The sequence below is a fragment of the Ursus americanus genome, chromosome 9, assembly GCF_024610735.1.
Source record: "Ursus americanus isolate L20-20 chromosome 9, mUrsAme1.1.p, whole genome shotgun sequence".
In the NCBI taxonomy this organism is placed as follows: Eukaryota; Metazoa; Chordata; class Mammalia; order Carnivora; family Ursidae; genus Ursus; species Ursus americanus.
Window position 1 is genome coordinate 38,519,642 of NC_142135.1, and position 22,336 is coordinate 38,541,977.

Genomic DNA, 22,336 nt, shown 5'->3' on the forward strand with positions numbered 1-22,336 from the left:
GACATTAACCGAAGGGGTAGACCGAGACGTGACCAAAGCCATGATTGGCACGACTCAGCACACTCCAACTGCTTAAGATAGTTCCCCAAAAGGGGTCATAAAACCCCCTAACCTTAGAAAGTCCAAGGGCAACTCTCACGGGCCTCCCTCCCTCCCCGGGAGCTTTATACTCTTGCTCAATAAACTTTGCTTTGCTACCACCACTCTTCGTCTGGTCTACCTCTTCATTCTCCGAAGCGACATGACAAAGAACCAAGGGCACTAAAGGCAGAGAATTCCCGCAACGAAAGGAGTGAGGTTGACTGGGGACTGAATAATGACAGTGGTTTCCAGTATCCTACGGGAAGAGTCTGGAGCTTGAGGCCATCTGGGAGAAGAGTGTCACTAAGGGTTTGTTAGCAATTCCCTCTGGCTACATCTTCAAAGGATGGGGTGGCCCTAAAGTTGGAAACATGGATCATATTACGTTATCAGGTTGTCTTGTATAAATGTCGGGAAGCCAGGTATTATACATTCACCTGGATTTCCAGACCCTGTGGCCATCTTGGCTCTCCGGAATCCCATCCCTTCTTGCCGCTTCCATCCACGATGATGGTCTCTCCTCGAGTACTTGAGGAACCTCACGAGTCGGCCTGCTTGTGCGTTGGCCCATGTCCACCAACCATAACCAATCTATCCTCAACACGATAATCAAAGCAATCCCTTGGAAGCAGCAGTTCTCAAAGTGGGGTCTTGGACTAGCTGCAGCAGCTGCACCTGGCAAAGTTGGTGGAAATGCAAGTTCTCGGGTTCTGCCCACCTACAGATTCAGAAATGCTGGATCCCAGAAACCTGGTTGTTTGTTTTTTTTAAGATTTATTTATTTTAGAGAGAGAGAATGAAAGAGAGAGCCCACGAATGGGGAAAAGAGCAGAGGGAAAGAAGCCTCAGACTCCCCACTGAGCGCAGAGCCCGACTTGGGGCTCGATCCCAGGACCCTGAGATCAAGAGTCAGCCGCTCAACTGACTGAGCCACCCAGGCACCCCCAGAAATGTGTGTTCTAACAGCAGCTCCTGGTGATTCTGATGCCTACTAAGGTTTGAGAATGAATGGTAAGCATAGGTCAGATCATATCACCGCTAGCTCAAAGTCCTGTCATCACAACGGCTACCAGGTCGTACATACACCATCTGGCCCACGGATCTGTCACTGACCGCCCACCACTCTAGCTCGTTTGCTCCTCTGCCGCACAAGGCCTTGGCACTTCTTCCTTCTGCCAGGAAAGCTCCCCAGGACCCCAGAGCGCCTCCCCGACCTACCATGGCTCAATCCCCTCACCACCTTCAAGCCTCTGCTCAAACATCTTTTTGTTAACACATTGCACACTGACTGTCTGTCTCTTCCCCCTGGAACGTAAGTTCCTTGAGAGCAGGGACTTTGTTCTGCTGGTTCCTGTATTCCCCAAGCCTGGAGCCACGCCTGGTACAGAGTGAGTGCCCAGGAATCACTTGGTGGAGGAACGAGGACATAATTCTGTATGGGGGTTCCACCAGATGCCAGACAACGTGCGAAGGGCATCGCCTCACTGAATTCCCACACACCAGTGCACTGGATGTTCTCTTTGTTTTATACACGGGAAAAAAAGCAGTAACATACTAGAAAAGGAAAGGCCCGAGATACGTGTTATCAGAAAAGGGACCTTCATGATCCCCAAATTCCAGGTCTGCCATGGAGCCAAGTCCATCTACGTTTTGTATCCTCTTTCCTGCTTTTGCTCGCAGTTGGTCTAGACAGCGGAAATGCAAGCTTACTCTGGCATTTACCTAAGCAGAAAGTAATTAAGGAGGCAAAAATCCTGCTTTCAATGACCCCAGGCCAAGGCTACAAATGGGAGGATTATCGTTTTAGTTGCTGATATTTTCCTATTGTAAACACAGATAATAGAGATATTTCCCAAATATTCAAATAATTCTTACTCCTCTGCCCAATTACTTTTTTCAGTTTTAAAAACAGTTCGTACTGTATGTTAGGACCTGCTAGAAGTGGATGCTTTAATATGCTTATTAATTTGCTCACAAATGAGCTATGGTGCATTATGGGGAATTTCCCCTCTTGCACTGAAAGATGGTGTTCCCTGCTAAGTACCTAAGAAAATGAAAACCCAATTCTGTGACCAGCACTGAGGGGTGAAACTGGTAATAGTTCCTCTAAGAAGCGAGACTGTGCTGGAAGACGGACCTGGAGCCACCCTTCTTCACCTACCTACCTCTCCAGCCGATCTCATCTGGACTCAGGACTTGTAACACCATCTACCTTCCCTTCACTCCTCTGCCATCCGTCAGGGTCCGGGAAGGAAACTAGAGCCCATGCTGGGTAATGCAATAGAGGGAAGTCAGTCCAGGGAGTTAGTTATGAAGATGTTGGAAAAGCTACAAGGGCAAACCGGGGAAGGCAAGAGAATCCAGAGAACAGTAACGGCAGGAAGCCGCTCCCTCCCTAAGGCTGGAGAGATGGGGGAAAGTGGGGTTCATGAGAGTTAAGGAACAGTGGGCGCTGGGAACTTGAAGGAGAGTTGGTCCAGTGGAAATTCAAACCATTGAGCAGATATATCAATGCTAGAGATGCCGCCCAAAGCTGGGAGAGGGGCAAGTACCCTGGCTTTTCCCTTCCTCCTGACCTCTAGTCTTCTGCCCGTAACCTCTTGTTGGCCAAACTTTCCCAGAAGCCAGTTGGCAAGGAAGCCTGTGAAACATCGTTTGCGTGGGGCATCGCTTTCTCTGCCCTCCACCTTCCACACAGAGCAGAGCAAAGAAGGAAATGAGAGTGCCAACAGGCAAGGGGTGGACACTATTCTTAAGTTACTATCTGCAGCTTAGACCGCTTCTGTGATTTGCATTCAGTTGTTCACCTGACATCTGCACTCGAGTGTCTGATAGCTCTAAGTTAACATGGACCAGAAGAAACTCTTATCAGCCAGCTCCTGATACTCCCCTTCTCAGAATGTAACTCACTCCGCTTAGCCAAAAATATGGATGTCTTCTTGGATCCCTTTCTTTCCTTACTCTCTACTCCTTCCATCCTCTCAGCAAGACCTGCGGATTCCACCTCCCCAAACAATCCCTCTCCAGTCTTCTCTATCTCTACCATTACCACCTTAGGCCAAGCCATGGTCATTTCTCCTCTGGGTAACGATGATCCCCTGAATGACCATGCTACCCGCCTCCTGTGTCTCTTTATAGTGCACTGTCCAGGGGTCAGGTGCTGAAGCTCTTGAGGGCAGGTGTAAGGAGTCAGGGCTTCATTCAAAGTGCTGTAGGAGCCACCGAAGAGAGCGGCATGAACTAATCTGTATCGTAAAGAAATCAGCCCAGCTTCATCGTGGGGATAAAATGTAAGTGAACAAAAGTAGAGGAAGGAAGACCAGTAAGGAGGCACTTATGCTTCTCAGCTGTTCTTACCCTACCATTTCTACCATGGTCTTCTACTAAGGTCCAATACTGGCCTTGTCACAGACCTTCCAACATGCCAAGCTCCTTCCCTGTTAGGGGCTTCCCACAGCCTGGAATGCTTGTCTTGATTTTAGCACAACTGGCTTCCCATCATTCAGGCCTTCCCCTCTCAGAGATCTTTCCTGACCAGGTTGTGGTAAGTATAGCTGTTCACCAATACGCCATCTCTCTCCCTACAGGCACGAGTAGGATTGCACCCCGCTGCACACTGGAAGTCAGGTGTGGCCACATGACTTGCTCTGGCAAATGAAGTGTGGGTGGAAAGTAACACATGTCACTACTGGGTAGAAACCTTACGAGCCACTGTTTTCCTACCATGATTTTCCTTCTACCACCACGACTGGCAGTGTTCCAGATAACAGGTACTCCACTGACCAGAGACCGGGGCTGAGGATGGTAATTCTTCACAGCAGAACTCTGCCAACCGACAGACACGTGGCAGGAGGAAGACATAAATCTTTGCTGTTGCAAGTTGCTGCGACTTTGAGGTTGTTGCAACAGCGTATCTAGCCTAGCTGGGCCATATGGTCCTTCAGTCCCTTAGCATCAGCCCGCATGATGTCCATCCTGGAAATTGCTACCAATTGGCAATTCCTACTTGCTAGTTTTGTTTCCTCTACGCACCCCTCTCCAAATCCCACAAAAGCGGGAGCTCTGTCTAGCTCATCACTGTACCCCCAGCTTCCAGAAGAGTGCCCAGTGCATACTCAGTAGGCAAATATCTGCTGATTAAACCTCTGAACCCTTGCACATATGAGCATTGCTTGTTTGAATGCTACTTTGCTAAGGCAACTAGAATGAATGGATCTTGTGCTCACAGAGGGGAAAGACCAAAGCCTATAGCTTCACTCCATTTGTGGATTAGAATTATTGCTTGGGTCACATATATACCCTTCCAGCTAATTCACAGGAAACCAAATTGCTCCCAAAGCCACCCAATTCCTTGGTCAGAAAAAGCCTTGCCAAAAATCATATGCAACAGATACACAAAAAGGAATGAAATCCTAGAACGATAAATCTAAGAGTGAAGTCGCCCAAAATTAGGAGACAGAGTGGGACAAAATTCATTTTGATAGTTTTTTTACCACTAAATGGCACAGTTTTTCATTCCCACGCCAGGAGCGCCTGGGTGGCTCACTTGGTTAATAAGTGTTTACCTTTGGCTCAGGTCATGATCTCAGGGTCCTGGGATAGAGAGCTTCACGGCAGGCTCCCTGCTCAGCAGGGAGTCTGCTTCTCCCTCTGCCTCTCCCCCTGGCTTGTACTCTCTCAAATAAATAAATAAAACCTTAAAAAAAAAGTTTCCCATGCCTGCTAAAGTGGATTTCCCAGAAATAGCCAAATCTCAACTTTCACTATTGTAATAAAATATCAGCTCTGAAAACACCTTCATGGTTACTCAATTCAGACTCCATTTATCACCTGGCTTGGTTAATTTTAATTGAAAACTCGTTAGGGTCTCACTGACGCCTGCCAGAGGTTTAGAACTTTAGAAATTCAAGTTAGAGATTATGTTGCTTAAAGTCACTGCCTTTTAAAACCAAACGTATTAAACACTTTTTCTACCATCCATTACATAATCATAATAAAGTTGTAAACATGATTGTCACTATCAAATTCACCCTGCAATATTTTTAGGTTTTATATTTTTGCTCCTCACTTAAAACTTTCCCATGTCTAAGACGCTGAAGAAGTAAGCTCCTAAAACCAGGAAGTTGTTATTTACTGCTCCTATTTTTGCAGGACCCAGCACCCTTTTGCAGGGCATTCAAGTTCCTTTGGGAAACCAGAGTAAGGTAATTATGTTCTAATTTAGTCTCCTCGACCCTATACAGACAGACTATAGCCTCAATAAGGGTCTTTTGTTTACTCTGCAGACATGATTACCAAAATACCCTTTCACTAAACATTCGAACCAAAACTATCAACTTTTAATATGAATAAATGGCAATTTCTGCTATCTTGTCCAACCTAAATTCAATTGTATTAACCAGGTCCTAATCCTGAAGTTCAGGTACTCTGCACCTGCAGCTAAAACTTAAAAACCCCACACCACGAGCTTATCCCACTTTCCCCATCCGCTGAAAATGGGGCAGTCTGAATATTCCACATCCTTCAAACACAAAGCCATATTCACAAAAAGGAAATCATTTACATGTGGTTAAGGAAACAGAAAAATTTTCACATTGGCTTTAATGTTTATATTTTACCAAAATTTTCCTGAATTCAGTAATCATTACTAATACTTCTTATAGTACTATTTACTGCATCTTAAAAAAAAAAAAACTAAGCAGAAAACATACAGTTGAAGAAAACTGGATGTCAGTCTATACAATGATTTTTTTTACTTTCAGCATGACAGACTTTATTTTGGCACTTTAACAAATATTTTGCTTTACAGCAGTGACAAAATATTTGCCAGAAACTTTCTTTTCCTGGCAGGGATATTCCAAGCAGTTGTTATTCCAGGAACTGAATTTCACTATGCTTTGCACAGTTAGAGGTATACCCACTACATTCTTAACCTCTGTAATCGAGGGATATTGTGCAATTTTAGAAGGTGCTAGAACTTCCTTTTAATCACTCCAAAGTGGATTGACTCTGTAAGTGATGGGACAGGAATTTGAGAATTAAGGCCATTAAGCATTTAAGTAAACACTGTTCCGAGTGCTGCTTAAATTTTTTTTTTTAATGAGTTATGTGGCAATTCCAGGGAACGTTCTCTAAATGAAGTATTCATACTTTATTAAAAGTACATTATGCATTGAAAGGGTTGCTGTTTTTGCGGTCTTCTTCCTACTTTGGCGGCTCACACATTAAAACAAAATTTATGGTGAAAACAGAAAAGGAAATGTTGTTAGCAGAAAATACCCAGGCAGGGTACCCTCAGACTTCCATCTCCTCCTGCTTTGCGGCAGTCTCAATCCCCGGCAGTGAGGCCCTCCTCTTACCGCACACAGCCCCCCTGCCCTGCCTTCCTTCCCTAGGGTGAGAACTCTGGCATTCCATCTATTGGCTCTTCAGTGAAGCTTCAGGAGAGATCTGGAGCAGTTTCCAAGGAAAATCAGTCTTCTTTCGGTCTACAGGACAAAACCTTAGACACTGACACATCGGGCAAGTCCCCTGCAGTTCTTTGGAATGTATCCTCCCAAGAGTTAATGTGCAAAAAAGCAGGCTTCCCTCTCCATGTCGCCATCAGCTAGCCTACAAAGGTTGCCAACGTCACAAATCCCCCCTAGCTACACCCAAACCCAGGCAGGAGGATACATTCAGATTTCCTCTGGCCCATTCACAAGTAGTCTGGTAATCAACAGCCTCATCCATGAGCTCTTTGGTTTTGATTCACAGACACTACGGACCACTCAGAAATCAAACCCACATCATCATCCTCGAGAGCAGATGGTCATTTGCAAAGGGGAGATGTACATTTGATCGAAAATGTACAAAAGTTATAACAGTGACATTTTCAATATTAGGCCACATGATTTATTCAGTAGTTTTTGTTCCCAAATTACAATTTATGTCTATTCGTAAGACTACAAAAGTTACCATTAGAATTGTCTGTGCTTATAAAATACCAACTTTTTTTTAAACTGTTATATATACTCATTAACACCAGTCTGCAACGAGTTACATAGAATCATAGGCACTTCAAAGGCTTGAAAAGACGTTTACAACTTAAATGCATTTTTAAGAACAGAAACTGATTTTTCCTTAAACCCCTACTCGTACCTTCAAACTGCAAGAAATTAACAAATACAGTGGCCAAAGGAATCTGCAGCAACTTCTCAAAATACTGTTAGCATCTTTGGGTTTGCTGAGGCATATCAGTAACTCACATCAAATCCTCCCAAAAGAAGATCCGACTAGATAGCTATGACTGAACAGTTTTGTGGTAATAATCCAATTTTACACATAAATTTGCTGTTGCAAATCTGCCTGAAGCTACAGGTTATGAGAAACAAAGCAAGTGTAAAATGGATAGTCTGACACTTAAAATATTATACAAAGTGGAGGTTAAAGTTTACATATTTGAAAATCACATATACACTAAATTACCATTATCTGAATTATCCAAAGACAAATTGCACCGTAATAGCTACAAAAAGGCATAGAGTTTTGTTTTGTTTTCAAGGGGACCAGAGGAAAGAGCAGAGGGGAACAACAGATAAATTAACAAAGTGAAGACCAACTTGGTAAGGTCAATCGGAGACATGCGGACACCAATCAAACAGCCTTCCTCTCCGAACCACAGGATAAAAACAATCCTCGTGTATTTGCGCATGAAAGTTTAAACCGATTCCATGAACATAGAGGGTTTTCATAACATAATATTTTGCCACTGCTATTCACAGAACACTGCAGATGTTACGTTTTAATTTTATGTCGTTCTAAAGAAATACATGAAAAGTTTTAAATACAATGGGATTTTATCATTAAAGTGCCAGAGTGGCTCTTTAATGAAAAAAACAAAAAACAAAGATCTTCATTATTCTATGCAAAAGCTTTATTTTTAAAAGTTCAGTGATCTCATAAATAGAGACACGAAGTGGGAGTTTCACGCATAAAACTCTTTAGTAGGTGCCTTCTGATAAGCGGCACTGGACGGCTTGCGTTCTCCGAGGTCGTAACTTCCTTCATCCTTCTTCCTCATGCGATACACCAACAGCAGGATAAGGAAAATTGCAAAGAGAAAGCCGATAACTCCGCCAGCGATGACAGCTGAAACACGCCAAAAGGAAGACTGCTTTCAGGAGGGATTCAAGGGTTGCAGAACTTACCTTTGTCGAGCCCCACCTAGTTACTCTTTTATAAAAGGCTCCCTCCGAAAAACCCCAAAACATTTAAAAACTGGACTCGATGAGGCAACCGGGTAATTACCCAAATCTGACATTCCCGAAGAAGGCACAATACTTTCTTTGATTCGTATGAATGATATCAGCCAAAAGCCTCAATAAGAAAAACCTGGCTGGGGCCTCAACTAATTCCATACTTCAAAATTCTTTAGTTTTCTCACTTTACATGGTCTCATCTTCTAACTGCTTTTTCAGTGAAGACATAAAAACAGGATACAAGGGACTTAAGTTTTGTAAGGGTAAATATGAAAAAAAAAAGCAAGCAAATGGCCTTTCTAGTCTTGGCTTTGGGACTATCCTTTCAAGGACTAAGTGTTCTGAAATCCCACAAATCTTCCCCTTGAAAATCAAAAGGTGACTGCTTTCGTCAGGTCAGTTACAATCAGAGACAGCATCCTTAATGCCCTGGGCGTTACTAGCGTTAACTGCCCTCCCCCCCCATAAAGGACTTTTCCTTCTCAAGTTTTTTTTTGATATCAGGATGACTTGGAGCAAGACTGATTGAGCTTCACATCCTACCATCCCCCCACGCCCAGCTGTTCTGGACCAATTCAGTTCCTAACTTTCCTCTTCTTGCACCAAGCTGTAGGATAAGGGAGTGGAGAGAAAATAAAGAACATTTGTCTAACTCTTGTCTCTCACTCTGGAATGAGACAGACCCTCAGACTGTCACTCTCGGCAGGAAGGTGACATTCAGCAAGCTTGGCCTACACCTCTGAATATCGCTTAGCCAAACCGGCCTATTTAAGGACGCTCCCACCAGGCCCCCACCGGGCTCCTCACCTGCCAGGACTTCTGTTCGTTTAAACAGATTGTCCGAGTGCTTCTCAGTATACACATTTGTATCGTCTTCAGCTGGGTCCATTTTCCTTTCTGAGTCAGAGAGATGAACTTTTTCCTTATCAATTTCTTCAGGTGACTGATAAGGGAAAAGGGAAGATTATAAAGATCTCTTTAAATGTGCTAGAAAGAAGAGAAAACAGAAGTATATTCCAAGGTTTATTATTTTTTTTCCAAACAGTGAGTTTGGGAAATAATTATCTGTACACCAACAGGCAAGTCCTAGGATGAGGCCACATTGTCCGCGGTCTTGTAGAACACCATCACAGGTAGAGGCAAGATGGCCGCTTCGTGAGCTCATGATGATCCAAATGACACGGTTAGGTTGTTTTAGTTGACATTTCATGAGCTCTGCTTTCTCACCACTCCTCTGACCTCAGGCTCCAGCTCTCTCTGGCTGCGCCAACCCAAGAACATGGTCCCATTTCTCCTTACTCCCTCATCTCTTTGCTACACCGGGCACTGTGATGACGGCTTCCTCTCAGGCCTTCTCTCCAGGTGTTCTCCAAGGGCTCTTCCTGCTACCAGCTCTGGGGAGTAGCCCTCCAGACTTACTCAGCAATGCTCCCCTGTACCTACTCACTTTTACAACTTCGACAAACCCTGAACTAGAACTTCAGGGGTCTGGGCTCTATGAAAGCAACTCCTGCGTGATCCTGACCAAGTCATACCACTTTCCTGCACCTCGGTGTCTACATCCGATAAGGACGGGCACTCTGAGCTCTTGGGATTTCCACAATTCTAAAGCACAAATCCAAGATGGTAACTCTCAGAAGCTCATCTCCAGTCAGCATTTACCCCAACCACCCAGGAGCCCATGGGACACTAACCCCTGGCTGTATCACTGAATAACATCAACCTTCTTCTCTATTTCCATTAATGGGACCAGTATTCTTTTGGGCCCTCAAAGCTATTTGAGCACATTTTAAGTTGTATGTTTTGATATGTTACAGTCTTGTCAACTTGCCTTTCACCAGCCTCAAATTAAGTGTCTTCCTTGGATTCCCATTTCCACAGCCTTGTTCAGGTGTTTTTCACATCACACCCACGTTCATGCAGCAACCCCTAACCACCAGGCTGAAGTTCTTGTTGACCAATGCTACTGATGGAAAACACTGTCAACTCCATTGGCTCTTACTGTAGACAACAACCCTTATTGGCTCTGCTCGTCTTCCTACAAACAGGGAAGTCCATTTTCATTAGGACTCTAAGCTGTGGTCAAGCGATTGACTGCTTTCTGAAGGCCAAGGTTCATCCAAAATGGCAGCCTGCTACTCAAGTCTAGAGCGTTAAAAACATAAAAGACCTCACCTTCTTGGAGTGCCTAAAAGTCATTGGTATTTCCAGGAAGGATCACCAGCTAGATCAAGTGGATCCATCTGAACTCTGGATTATGTAAAGTCATGAGTCCCTGCCTCCGTGAACAGAGCACTAGGCTTCCAATGAAGATAGCATCCATACACTCAAGTGTGATAAAGAATGTCTGTCAACACTTCCCCAAGCTGTAGGAAGCCCTATACTGCCTTAAACCTCAACCTGCCATGACTTACAGAAAGCAGAGGCCACAGAGAATTATTTCACTGCTGCACAACATTCACCCAACAAGCACCTACTCGTCACTACGATCTACATTATGGAGAGAAGAAAATATGAAAGGTCTTCCCAAGTCTTCATGTACCAAAGTGAAGCAGAAAAGAGAAGCTCACTGGCAGTATTTTGCCTGCGTTTTCTTCATTCTTCCCAAGGATAGCTCATTATTAATTGGCATGGTGGAAGGACAGACAGCCCAACAGCTAAGAGAATGGATTCTCTCGGTTCTCATGTAGTATCCTTGTCACTGCTCAGTAGCACTGCTACTGGAGGTTAGGAAAGGGAAGAGAAAAGTCAACCAGGTGGATACTCGGGCTTGTCAGTAGTGGTGGTGCATAAGATGGACACAGTAGCCACTGTGATATGCGAGACTGAGTTTAACTTATTCATATCATTTTTGTCCCATTATTATGGCGAATCCCATGAATTCCCCTCAGATTTCTTGAAGCTCTATAATCATTTGTGAGAGTTGACACAATTCCCTCTAACTTAGCTTCTGATCCAGCAGCCAGGAAGGGGCCTGCATTTCAGGGGTCTGTGGGTGTGAGGATAGGAGGTCTCCACAGAGCTGGGGCCACCGTGCACTTATAGGGACAGTCCACCAGCGCACAAGCTTCCAGATGCTCTGGATGGAACATTCATTCTTTACATTGACACACTTCATTGTACAGACGCAGGGGTTTGATGAAGAAGAATTATTTCTACAGTATATGGAGCTAAATCTGAAATACCTTAACTCTTGTAAATATGTGCAAAATGAAATTACAAAAAGGCACCATAGATGATTAAATGAAGTCAATGAAAGAATCTGTCGCATCCACGTCTCGTTGTCTGGATGACTTGATGCCTTGGAAATGTATCAGAAGTAGAAGCTTGTGAGCAACACTCTGCTTCAACAAACAACCGTGTTCTTTTCATTTCTGTCACATAAATTGACAACAAGCCAGATAGGATATCTGTAACAGTGACACTGATGCCACTGTCAGACCCATTTCGAAAGCAGTCTACATTAATGGTATCCTAGAGGCAACGTTTAATTTAGTTGTACCATGTAACTATAAGATAGAAAATTAAATCACTATTATTAATAATACTCATTATCAATATTACTATCAGTACGTAGACTAATGTTTGACACATAATGAGTAGCATTTAATAAAGCTCTCATGAAGAGATGAATGACGACTCCATTGAATACAACTGATACTAGGAATATAAATATGTTAAAATGTTTGGGGATTCTGAATTTCTGAGCCCATCCACCGAACATCGATCTTCTTTATCTAGATCTGACACAATTACTTCCTTAAAGTCAATTTTTAAAAACTTAAATCCATTTTCAATCTATTCTTGTCAACTGACCAGAACTCTACTGTCAAATTAGGTTTTGCTTAGGAACCAACTCTTTGCCACTGAAAGCCAAAATGGAGTTTCCTGCCTCAAGCTAGTGGGTCCTGATGGTCACCGACTTCAAGAGATTCAGTCATGACAAGGGGTCAAATAAAACCGTGGTAACACCAAATGCATCTTTCAACGGCCACATTGGATGCCTGTGCCGCACACGCTCCGAGGGCCCTCTCCCCATCCTACCATCAGTTACCCCAGTTACTTCCCGTCTCTCCCCCTCTCCCATCCTTTCATTCACTCAACTTCATACATTTATGGAGCAGCTACCATGTATAAAGCCAGCACATGCTAGGCACACCTGCCTCCAGGTTCAGAGACCTTCTCCTGTGTTCCCCTATCACCTGGCCCGGGAAGTCAGTTGCCACTAACAGTAATTGACCCATCTTAATCCTGCAGAGCGCGCTCCAATCTGGAGAGGACTGAACACCCACAGAAGTGTATCCGGCTCTGTCCCTCACTAGCCTGTTCACACAGGGGGCACCTGTTCACGGGGGCACACTGGGGCTGCGAGGGAAAACAAACGCACTCTGACAAGGGGAGGAAGATGAAAGCGTGGGAAGCCCCCATGTGTTCCTACCTGCAGGGGGGCACCTCTTCCTCCAGAGAAAACATGTCGCTATCGACACGAGACGGCATCCTGTCTCCTACAAGAGCCTGGCAGCATCTCATTTCTGACCAACAGATGGGTGAGCTCTCCAAGGGGACACTTGTGTTTCTAGGTTTTCAGGAGCAGCCTGCTACCGTGGACCATCGACAAAGTCTACTACTGCAGTTCTGCACGCTCACTGGTGAACTGCCTCGGGTCTCCACGGCTCTGACCAAATTCAGTGGAGGCTTACAGGAGGCTTACTGGGTCTCACGTGCCATGCTGTATGCGCCCACATTTAATCTTCTCAAGGACCTGTGAGGAATGGCTCGGAGAAGCTAAGAAATTTGACCAGATGCAGGATTTAAAGCCTAGGCCTTCTTCAGACATTTTTTTTTTAAATAAAGATTTTATTTATTTGGGAGGGCATGCACAAGGGAGAGTGTACGGAGCAGGGGGAGGGGCAGAGGGAGAGGGACAAGCAGACTCCATGATGGGCATGGAGCCTGATGTGGGGCTCGATCCCAGGACCCTGAGATCACGGCCTGAGTCGAAATCAAAAGCCAGACACCTAACCCACTGAGCCCCCCAGGCGCCCTTCTTCAGACTTTCATATGCATTTTCCAACCTAAATAGCTCACCTGGTAGCATAAGGGTAAGTCAACTAATTACAATATGATGATTAGAAAGCCAAAATCAGCAGTCTCATAGTTTTCACTAGCTAGTTTTGCTGTGTTCTAAATCCAAAGACCTTATTTCTTAATAACTCAGCTCTCAAAATGAATATACTGGGACGTAACCACACACTTCATCACTGACAGAGGCCAAAGTCTGTACACCACTGATGACAGGCCTGAGGAGACGTTCAGAAATAACTTAATGAGACGGGGACCTGGAGTGTCCTTATTCCATAACCTGTTTCAGCAAGCGTAACGTTCACAATGGTTTCAACTCAGAACAAATTCTTTATGAAATGAAAACAAATTTTCTTGGCTGAAGCCCAAGTAAACAGAACGTATTCTGCGTCTTCACCGGGCTGTGAGATCCTTACAGAGGAGCACCCTATAAAAGATACCCATACATAAGCTAGACCTGGGTGACAAAAGTCGTAGGTGGAATGACCTACCGAGCTAGGAAGAGACACCGAGGAACCTTAGATGCCTTATGTCAGAGAAAGCAGCCAATCCCAAAAGGCTACACACACGTATGGTTCTAATTCTATGACATTCTGGAAAAGCCAAACTATGAAGACAGTGAACAGATCAGTCCTTGCTGGGGTGATGAGGAGCCAACACACGGAGGGCTTTGAGGGAGTGAAAGTATCCTGTACGGTACCGCACGGCACAGACACGTCATGGCACATCTGCCAGAACCCACAGGATGGACGGCACCGCGAGGGAACCCTGCGGTGAACCATGGACTCTGGGCGATAATAATCAGTGTAGCTTCATCGCCTGTAACGAACGTACCACTCCGGGGCAGATGCTGACAGGGGGCAGGCTGTGCACGTGTGGGGGCAGGGGGCACATGGGGGCTCTCTGGACGTCCCCCCCAGTTTTGCTGTGAACCTAAAACTTCTCTGAAGAACAAAGTCTATTTAACCACAGCAAAAAAGTCGTAGGTGGGTACACGTCCAAACGATCACAGAGTAAGGAAGAGCCATTCACAGCAACATAATGAGAAGACCATGGGTTCTCACATCATTTTCAATGGGGCTTCTCAAAAGGAACATTCTCTGCAATTCTGAAAAGCCTTTACAAGAACCCGCTAACACAATGCAAAACACACACACCTTCGTCTGAGCAGGTATCTTGTTCTGAGTCTTCAGTGTCGTGGTTTCCACTCTTGGAACGGCACTAGTGAACCCTATCTTCGGAAGTGGTCGGGATGTTGTCAGCTCCGGGCTCTCTACGTCCTCATCAGCTCCTACGGGAAAAACCCCCAACAAGCAAAGGTGAGCGGAGCACAGGGATCCCAACGCAGGTGTCTCTATGAGCCGAGGGTGCTGTGCAGGGTGCACGCTGACAGGGCCAGGTGCTTTCAAACTACCTGCTCCCCAAGAATCCCACACGAACCTTCCTGCCGTTTTCACCGCGATGAAGTGATTTCAGACTGGATCTGCGGGCCGCCTGGCATTGTTCGGTAATATCATCCCCAAAGCTCTCAAGGAGCTCTTCTCTCACTTCCGTGCTCAAATCTCTCTGCTCACAAGATTTCTGTCTTTCCTCATTTTCCCTTTTAAAACACGACAAAACAACAAGGAAGGCAGACTCTCCCACAGCAGACCCTTTATTGTCGGAGGGGAAGCGCCTCCCTCTTCTCCTCTCTTTTATAGCCAGACTTTTCCAGTGGCCTTGAGGGTCCTTGCCAGCTCCCTTCCTCACCAGCAATCCGCTCTGCTGTCCTCCCTCTAGTCAGATCTCCCCCGTCATCACGCTATCGGTGACATTTGTTAGTAAGGTCACCAACATCCTCCGCGCTGCCATATCCTAAGGCATTTTCCAGAGTGGTCCCCATCTGATGGAACCTCCTTGTGCCACCGGACACTGGTCAATGACACGGACACTGGTCAATGACAGGGACACTGGTCAATGACACGGACACTGGTCAATGATCATCTCCTTTATATGCTATCTTTGGGCTTCGAGCGCTTTGACTTCCCAGCTTTCTCCCTCACCCCTCTTGGGCCACTTCTAAGTCTCCTTCACAGACTCATTCTCTTTGGACCTGGACGCAAGGTATCAGAGTTCCTTAAGGTTCTGCCCTAGGCTGCCTCTTACTCTACCCTCTCTCCCTTGCTCACACTCCTGGCTTCAATGACCATCTCAATACAACTGACACCCACGCTTGTATCATTAGCTTACCGCTCCTCTGAAGTTGAGACCTACATATCCACTGGCCTGCTTGACATTTTCACCCAAAGGCCTCAAAGGTACTGTCCACCCATGTTCGAAACAGAGCTCATGATCTCCCTCCCTGTCCCCCTAACAAACCTGGTTGTCGTCCTGTGTTACCTGGCAGTGGACAGACCCCTCCAGTCCTATAAATCACAAGTCTGACTTCTTCCTTACCCCCACCTCGAATCCATCACCTCCACTCTTAATACGTCTTCAACACCTTTCCACAGTCCCAAGGCCACCAGCCTCATCCAGGCCACTGTAATCTGTCCACAAGCCACTGACCTGCCTTCTTCCTGAGAGCCCCCTCTCAGGCCACTGCCCACAGACTGGCTGTGACCTCATCATCCTCCGTTTAAAACCATTACAATGGCACCCCACTGCTCCTGAGATGAAAAGAAAATGCCTCAGCCCAGCCCTGCAGAGCCCAGCCCTGGCCCACCTTTCCAGCTTCCTTGAGCATCATTTCCCCCTCCCGGCTGTCCTGTGATGTCCTGCCAGGAGCTGTCACCTGGCTAATTCCTAATTCACCTCCAGACCTCAGCACAAAGGTCATTCCCCATCTCATCCTGCCCTCCATATTATGTCAGAGTCCTCTGTTAAATGGCTTTCTAGTACCACCTTTCTTAGCCTAAGTACATTTACCACAAATCTGTAGTCATGTAGTTATTCGCAGGCTATTGACTGAAGTCCCCCCCCGCTAGACCGGATGCTCTGGAAGGCCCGAGAGCCTCTGCTTTGCTCTGAGGGCCTCACAGACTCCCCAGCACATACAGGCTCCGATCCAATGTCTGTTCAATGAGTGACTAACCACCAAATGCTACCTGGGCACTAACTGTTTTGTTGTTTTGTTTTGCTTTCTTACCAGAATAGCATTTGAGAATTTCTGACATTCGAATGCAACATTCTTTTTAAGGTGATCATTTCTCAAACGTGTAACAACTCAAACTCAAAACTCTGTAACTCAAACTACCCACCTCCTCAGGAGGAAGGAGGAAGGAGGAAGGAGGAAGGAGGAAGGAGGAAGGAGGAAGGAGGAAGGAGGAAGGAGGACCTCCGCATTCCTCACAGAATCAAGGTAACGGAACGAGCCGTTCAGAAGCGGTGACGTGCTGGCAACAGGGCAAGAGCTGTGACAGTGTTGCTTTTATTTCTGTTTAACATCACATTTTAAACTATTTTATTCTCTCAATATCTCCTTTAACTTGAGCATGTATACTCATCGTACGGAGAAGAAAGGGGAGGGTATATTTGAAATAAATATGGGATTTGGCATGAAAAACAAACCGAGTACTGGTTCTAGCATCTTTAGCTGTGTGACCTTGGGTGAGAAATGCTTGAGTCTTAGCGTCTTCACGTGTCACGTGCGGATCATAACTAACTCTCAGAGGTCTGCCTGTGACACTGGAAAGCACTGTGCACCTAAAACAGTCCACGTAAATATGCCATTAATAATGATGGCTCCGGAAACACACTGCTCCTTTCTATCAGCCCACCTGATTTTCTATCAAAGCCTCACACGTAATATGCTTGACTCGTTCCTACAATGAATCATTTCCTTACAAAAGATTTTTGCCAACGCCAAAATGAAAAGTTTTCCTTTAAGGGCTTTCAAGATGCCCTTCGTTCATAACAGTTACAAATAACCAATCACCAAAATAGGAGGACCTGTTGTGAGAGAGATTTTTGTAAGGTCGAAAATGCCCTCAAGCTGGCCTTCTTCCACCAGAGACAGAGGAGTGATGGCCTCCGGTGGCTCTTCTACCGTATTTATCATCATCTTTATTCAGACAGATGGTCCCCCCACCCCACCCAAACCAGAGACCTGGGAGCCCCCTGGGTCACATCACCGTCATCCCTGACTTGCAAGCTCCCACTGCTTCCCCTGGCCTGAGACATCCCACCCCGGAGCCCATTTCCACCCGGAAACCTGCTGCTCACGCTTCCTTGCCTAGAATCAAAGTCATCCCCTCTTCTCCACCCATCGGCTTCCCAGCCTTCAAAACATCGTGGCTTTTGTCTCCTCTACTGTTTTCGTGTCCTTGTGAGTTGAGGATCAACTCCTTTAGTTGGCTTAGTTGGGCATTGGAAGGCAGTGTGTTCCACCTACCATTTTTAACCAGAACTCTATGTTTAACTCTCAAATTTTTGTTGCCCAGCACTTTCCCATATTATGTCACTCATGACATGGTGGTACAGTTATTTTTTCTCATTTCTGCATTTCTCTCAGACTCTTGGTTCCTTGAAGACAGGGACCAAGTCCTTCTCATCTCTGGGTCCCAAGGACACAGCAGAATGTCTGGTGTACCGTGAACACCTCTGAAATATTTCAGTGGATGGTTGGAGCGTTCATAGTCATTAATGCCCATTCTTGAATCCACACAAATAGCCTGGTCCCGTCTCTTCACCTGGGAAGTACCCTCTAGGCCTCTGGCCATTTTCCTCTGGTCCATTTGCTTTTCCACTAGATAGCTAAGATAGGATTGAGGACAGAGGGAACACTGGCCAAAATCTTGGGGCACCCCAATTTCCAGCTGAGACTGGGCATCAACGAGGCAGGGCGCCCTAATTCTAGAGTGGCGTATTATGACACAGGAGGCAGGTCAACAAAGGAGCAAAAAGGGACACACTCTCAAGTCCGACTCCCCAGCCCTTACCCCCACTCCATTACTCTCCAACAGTGTGATCGGAGGCGAGTTACTCAACCTCTCTGAGTCTTGGGCTTTCCCATGTGAAAACAGGAGGTGGTAACAATCTGTCCTCATAGGGATGCTGGAAGAACAGGAACAGAGCCTGACACACTGTAAGGGCTTTACAAGTCCTAGTTACAACTTCTACTACTTTAAGCTGTAAATCAATATACCTTTAAGCAGTGCCAGGGGGCTCTCCAAAGTCTAGAATGATGTGCTTCTTTGCAGCAATGCTCTGCCCAGGGCTGGAGCCAAGGTAACAGCAACGTGGCTGCACACTGAAGGCTTAGCTCTATCTGATTCGTGTGCTCTGGATTTCAAATGAGCCGCTCCAAGCTCCTTCCACCTGCATGTGGCAGAGAAGCAGGACGATGTTCCTGCTTTCTTGATATTAAACCTCAGGACAATCTTGGCAGAAGTCAGGAAAATGACTGGGACAACATCTACAGATCTAACAACTCTTGGATTCTAAGATCTACGAAATGGGAAAAAAAGGGGTCCATATTTATTACCTCTTGGGACATTTTGAAGATAGTTACAAAGCACTTTTGAGGTGCTAAAGGAAAAAAAGAGGTGCCATGAGTGAAAGATATTATTAGTGTTGTGGGCTACGGAGAACAACTCTTCCCACACTCATTGTGCATGTGTGGTACACATCACCTCCCCAAGAATACCCAGGGCTATTTATACATTCAGATCGCACTGTCAGCTCATTGTTACTAGGTCAGCCATCACCTCTCTCGTCTTTCTCAGACTTGCTGTTTTCCAACTTAAAACACTCACTTCTATACAGCAGACCTCGACAATTGACTGTAGTCTATTCTGGGTCATCCTGAGGCCCAGGCCAGTCTGAGTTCAGACAGCTATGTTCAGCAGAACTTTTACCATCTGTTGAATCTACAGTGAAAACTCAAAGCAAGAAAGGTTCTGGATAAGACTTTCCTAGCATACTTCTGACCACAAATTCCTGACTTGATTATTCGCTCAATATACGCACAAGTTCTTCTTCCTCTCCAGCTTCTTGGGGGGCCATTCCTGGAACAGGTGAAACATTTACCACGTACGGTAGATTGCAAAAATGCCAGAATCCTTCACTCCCCGCACCTTGTATCCACATCCTCTCTGTAATGTGACTTGGCACATCCTTTCCTTAACACTTGGAGTCTGGGCTGGCCTGTGATTTGCTTTTGACTAATAAAATGTGGTAGGGATGCTGTGCCAAGTCTAAGCCTAGTGTGCAAGAGACTTTGCACACTTCTGCTCGCTCTCTTGGGATCTCTGCATCCTCCTTTCAACAAACGGCTGGCCCACTGGAGGAGGAGAGCTGTGCAGACCAGAGCCAAGTTTGCCCCAGAGACGGGACAGAGCCCAACCAAAATCGGTAAAGCTGCAAACCCAGCCTACAGCTGATCACTGACACACGAGGGGGTCCGGTTAGCCCGGCCTAAACTGCCATCCTGCAGAATAAGGAGCTAGTGAATGACTGTTGTTTTTGGCCACTACATTTTGGGGTGGTTTGCCACACAGCATTACTGGGGTCATAGGTAACAGATACACTAGGGGAGTCAGGATATCACTGTATCATCATTTTGCTTGGCTGATATGTTCTCCCTCCTACTCTTGAGTAAGAAGGTACAACTCTTTCTGGTTCCACCCATAATCTAGAACATAGGGTTGGTGGCTTCATGAAACTCGTGTCTGAGGGATTTCTTTCAGGGTGGCTTCCCACTTTTATCACTCCGAGAGCCTTTGTAATAAAATTAAAAGTAATGTTAACAGAACACTGACTACTTGCCAAGCACCGAACTCTAAGAGCTGTAGATGTGTTAACCCCTTTGAGCTCGCGACCACCGAGGCCATAGAGACCGCTATCACTTTCCATTTTATGAAGGAAGAAACGGGGACTCAGCCAAGTCAAACACATGCCCAAGATCTCACAGCTCAAGCGGCGGAGAGCTAGAACTTGCATCCAGGCATTTTGACTCCCAAGGTGTGTCCTTAACCACTGTGCACCCTGCCTGTCTCCTTGAAATAGGCTCCAGGAGGGTGTGTGTGCGCCTGCACGTGCATGTGTAAGCATGAAGAACAGAGGCACTCACGGAAGAGCCAGCCTTACCCGAGCCTGATGCAGAAGCGTAGTCGTCGTCATCAATAGGGTACACTCCCGAAGCTTCTTCAATGGAGCTGTTGTCGAGGTACATGTCTTTATCAGATGTCAGCTCTGCTCTCTGAGAAAAGAACGAGAAGGGATTCAGGATGGCGAGCGATCAAGAAACACGCTCACTCAGCTTACTGTTCCGGTTTATACCACGGTGACTACCCCTCTCTCCTCCAGTCTTTCGAACCCACATTTCCGGCCCTCCCCTTCCTCAGGACATCCCGATAACATGGCTTATGTCCCAGGCTGACCAGAGGCAAACCCCCTGCCCCCAAGGGAAGCCTCTGTAGCCTAATCCAGGAGAACGGAACAGCTCAGAGACCTAAGCACCTATCAGGGGCTTATTTCATTATATTCCCTTAAACCTGTCTGAGTTTTGGTGGTCCCAGTGCTAGATATAAGCCAGCTCGGGCGCTCTCTCTGTCACAAAGTCACTGTGAGGCTCCCTTACTGGAGAACTACCAAACACTCAGATTATTTAAGACTTCCTTGGGGATGAATACAACGGTATGACCACGCTTAGGCCAAATCGTCACCTAGGGAGCCATCAAGGCCCACCAAACGTTTGCAGGCCTGACCATGCTGAGAGCTTTGTCACTGCAGGTGTCTGGGCAGCCTGGATCCGTGCAGACGCCAGGCAGGGAGGGCACCCGCCAGGCAGGGAGGGCACCCTCCAGGCAGCAGTCCCCAAGGGGCGCATCCGACAAGAGCTAAAGCCCACCCCGAGCCTGCTTCTAGGGTTCACTGGCTTAGCAGAGCCTTAATGACAAATGTAGATAAAGCCACATGAGCACATTCTTTTTATATTACTGGCACTTGGAACCAGCAAATCACACACTTCATATGGAGAGGGATCATTCGAGAAGTATGCCAGCTCCACAGCGTCTTAGCTCTTCAGTAAGTCTTTTCATATGAAAATTCAACCTCATCCTGCCAGAAGAGTAAGTAACTCACATGAATTGGAGGCAGAGTAGACATATAATTTTTTTTAAATGGTTTTAGTAAATTGATATTTTCCCACCAGTATCTCATGAAAACTCAGAAACAAAGCAGACTGTCAGATTCTAAACAACATTTGTGTTTAGACACAGGCAACATTCATTATTGTCCTATTTTTAAATATTAAATTGAATGTTTGCTCCTAAGAGGAATTATAAGAAATGTTTCCCTTACTATACTGGCTCTCATTAGATTTCCTCTTAAAATAAAACTCTGTGTTCCAGCGGTCGCCTTGACTGGAACCTTCCTAGGACGACAGACGGGTCCAGCCCTCCCTAACAGCACTATGCTCTCTCGGGTTTCAGCGGCTGCCTAGACAAGCTGAAGCCTTGTAAACCCGAGCCCCAGGTTCTCCACCGGGCCTCCGTGCCAGCCGAGAGAAAAGCACGGGAGCTTCTTTTGTGTGAGCTTACCACGCCTGCGCGTGGAGCACTGAAACCTTCGGGACCGGTTTTCCAGGGGCTGGCTGGCAGACAATGAGTGACCACCCTGAGCCAAGAGTGTGGTGGCATTTTTTCTGATACAACGGTCAGAGCTGACCTCTGCAACCTGAGGCCATCCTGCACCACACTGGTTTCCGAGGCCATCATCACCCTTCCAGGCAATAATTCCCAAAGCTTGTGAACCATGTCAGGAGCTGAGCCTTCCGCGGCTCTACAATCAACTTAACTGACCCCTAGCCGACTCTCCGCTGCTCTGAGGGCCAGGACTGGACCACACGTCTCTTCAGTCCACCCCAGCTCCCCACAATCACGGTGCCTGGGGTGTGTGTGTGTGTGTGTGTGTATACACACACACACACACACACACACACACACACACAT

The 22,336-nt window shown here is 46.2% G+C and overlaps 1 protein-coding gene across 2 annotated transcripts in view; it reads right to left on the bottom strand.

The window, feature by feature from the left end:
- Positions 1–6,952: 6,952 nt before the first annotated feature.
- SDC2 (syndecan 2) overlaps positions 6,953–22,336 on the bottom strand; it is a 100,997-nt gene continuing 85,613 nt past the window's right edge. For both annotated transcript variants that reach the window (XM_045805905.2, XM_087864713.1), the window contains exons 2-5: positions 20,472–20,583; positions 14,561–14,694; positions 9,129–9,264; positions 6,953–8,211 (exon numbers count right to left, since the gene is read on the bottom strand). In XM_045805905.2, coding sequence (XP_045661861.1) covers positions 8,048–8,211; positions 9,129–9,264; positions 14,561–14,694; positions 20,472–20,583 — 546 coding nt within the window. In that variant the 3' untranslated portion in view covers positions 6,953–8,047. The remainder of the gene's footprint in view (positions 8,212–9,128; positions 9,265–14,560; positions 14,695–20,471; positions 20,584–22,336) is intronic.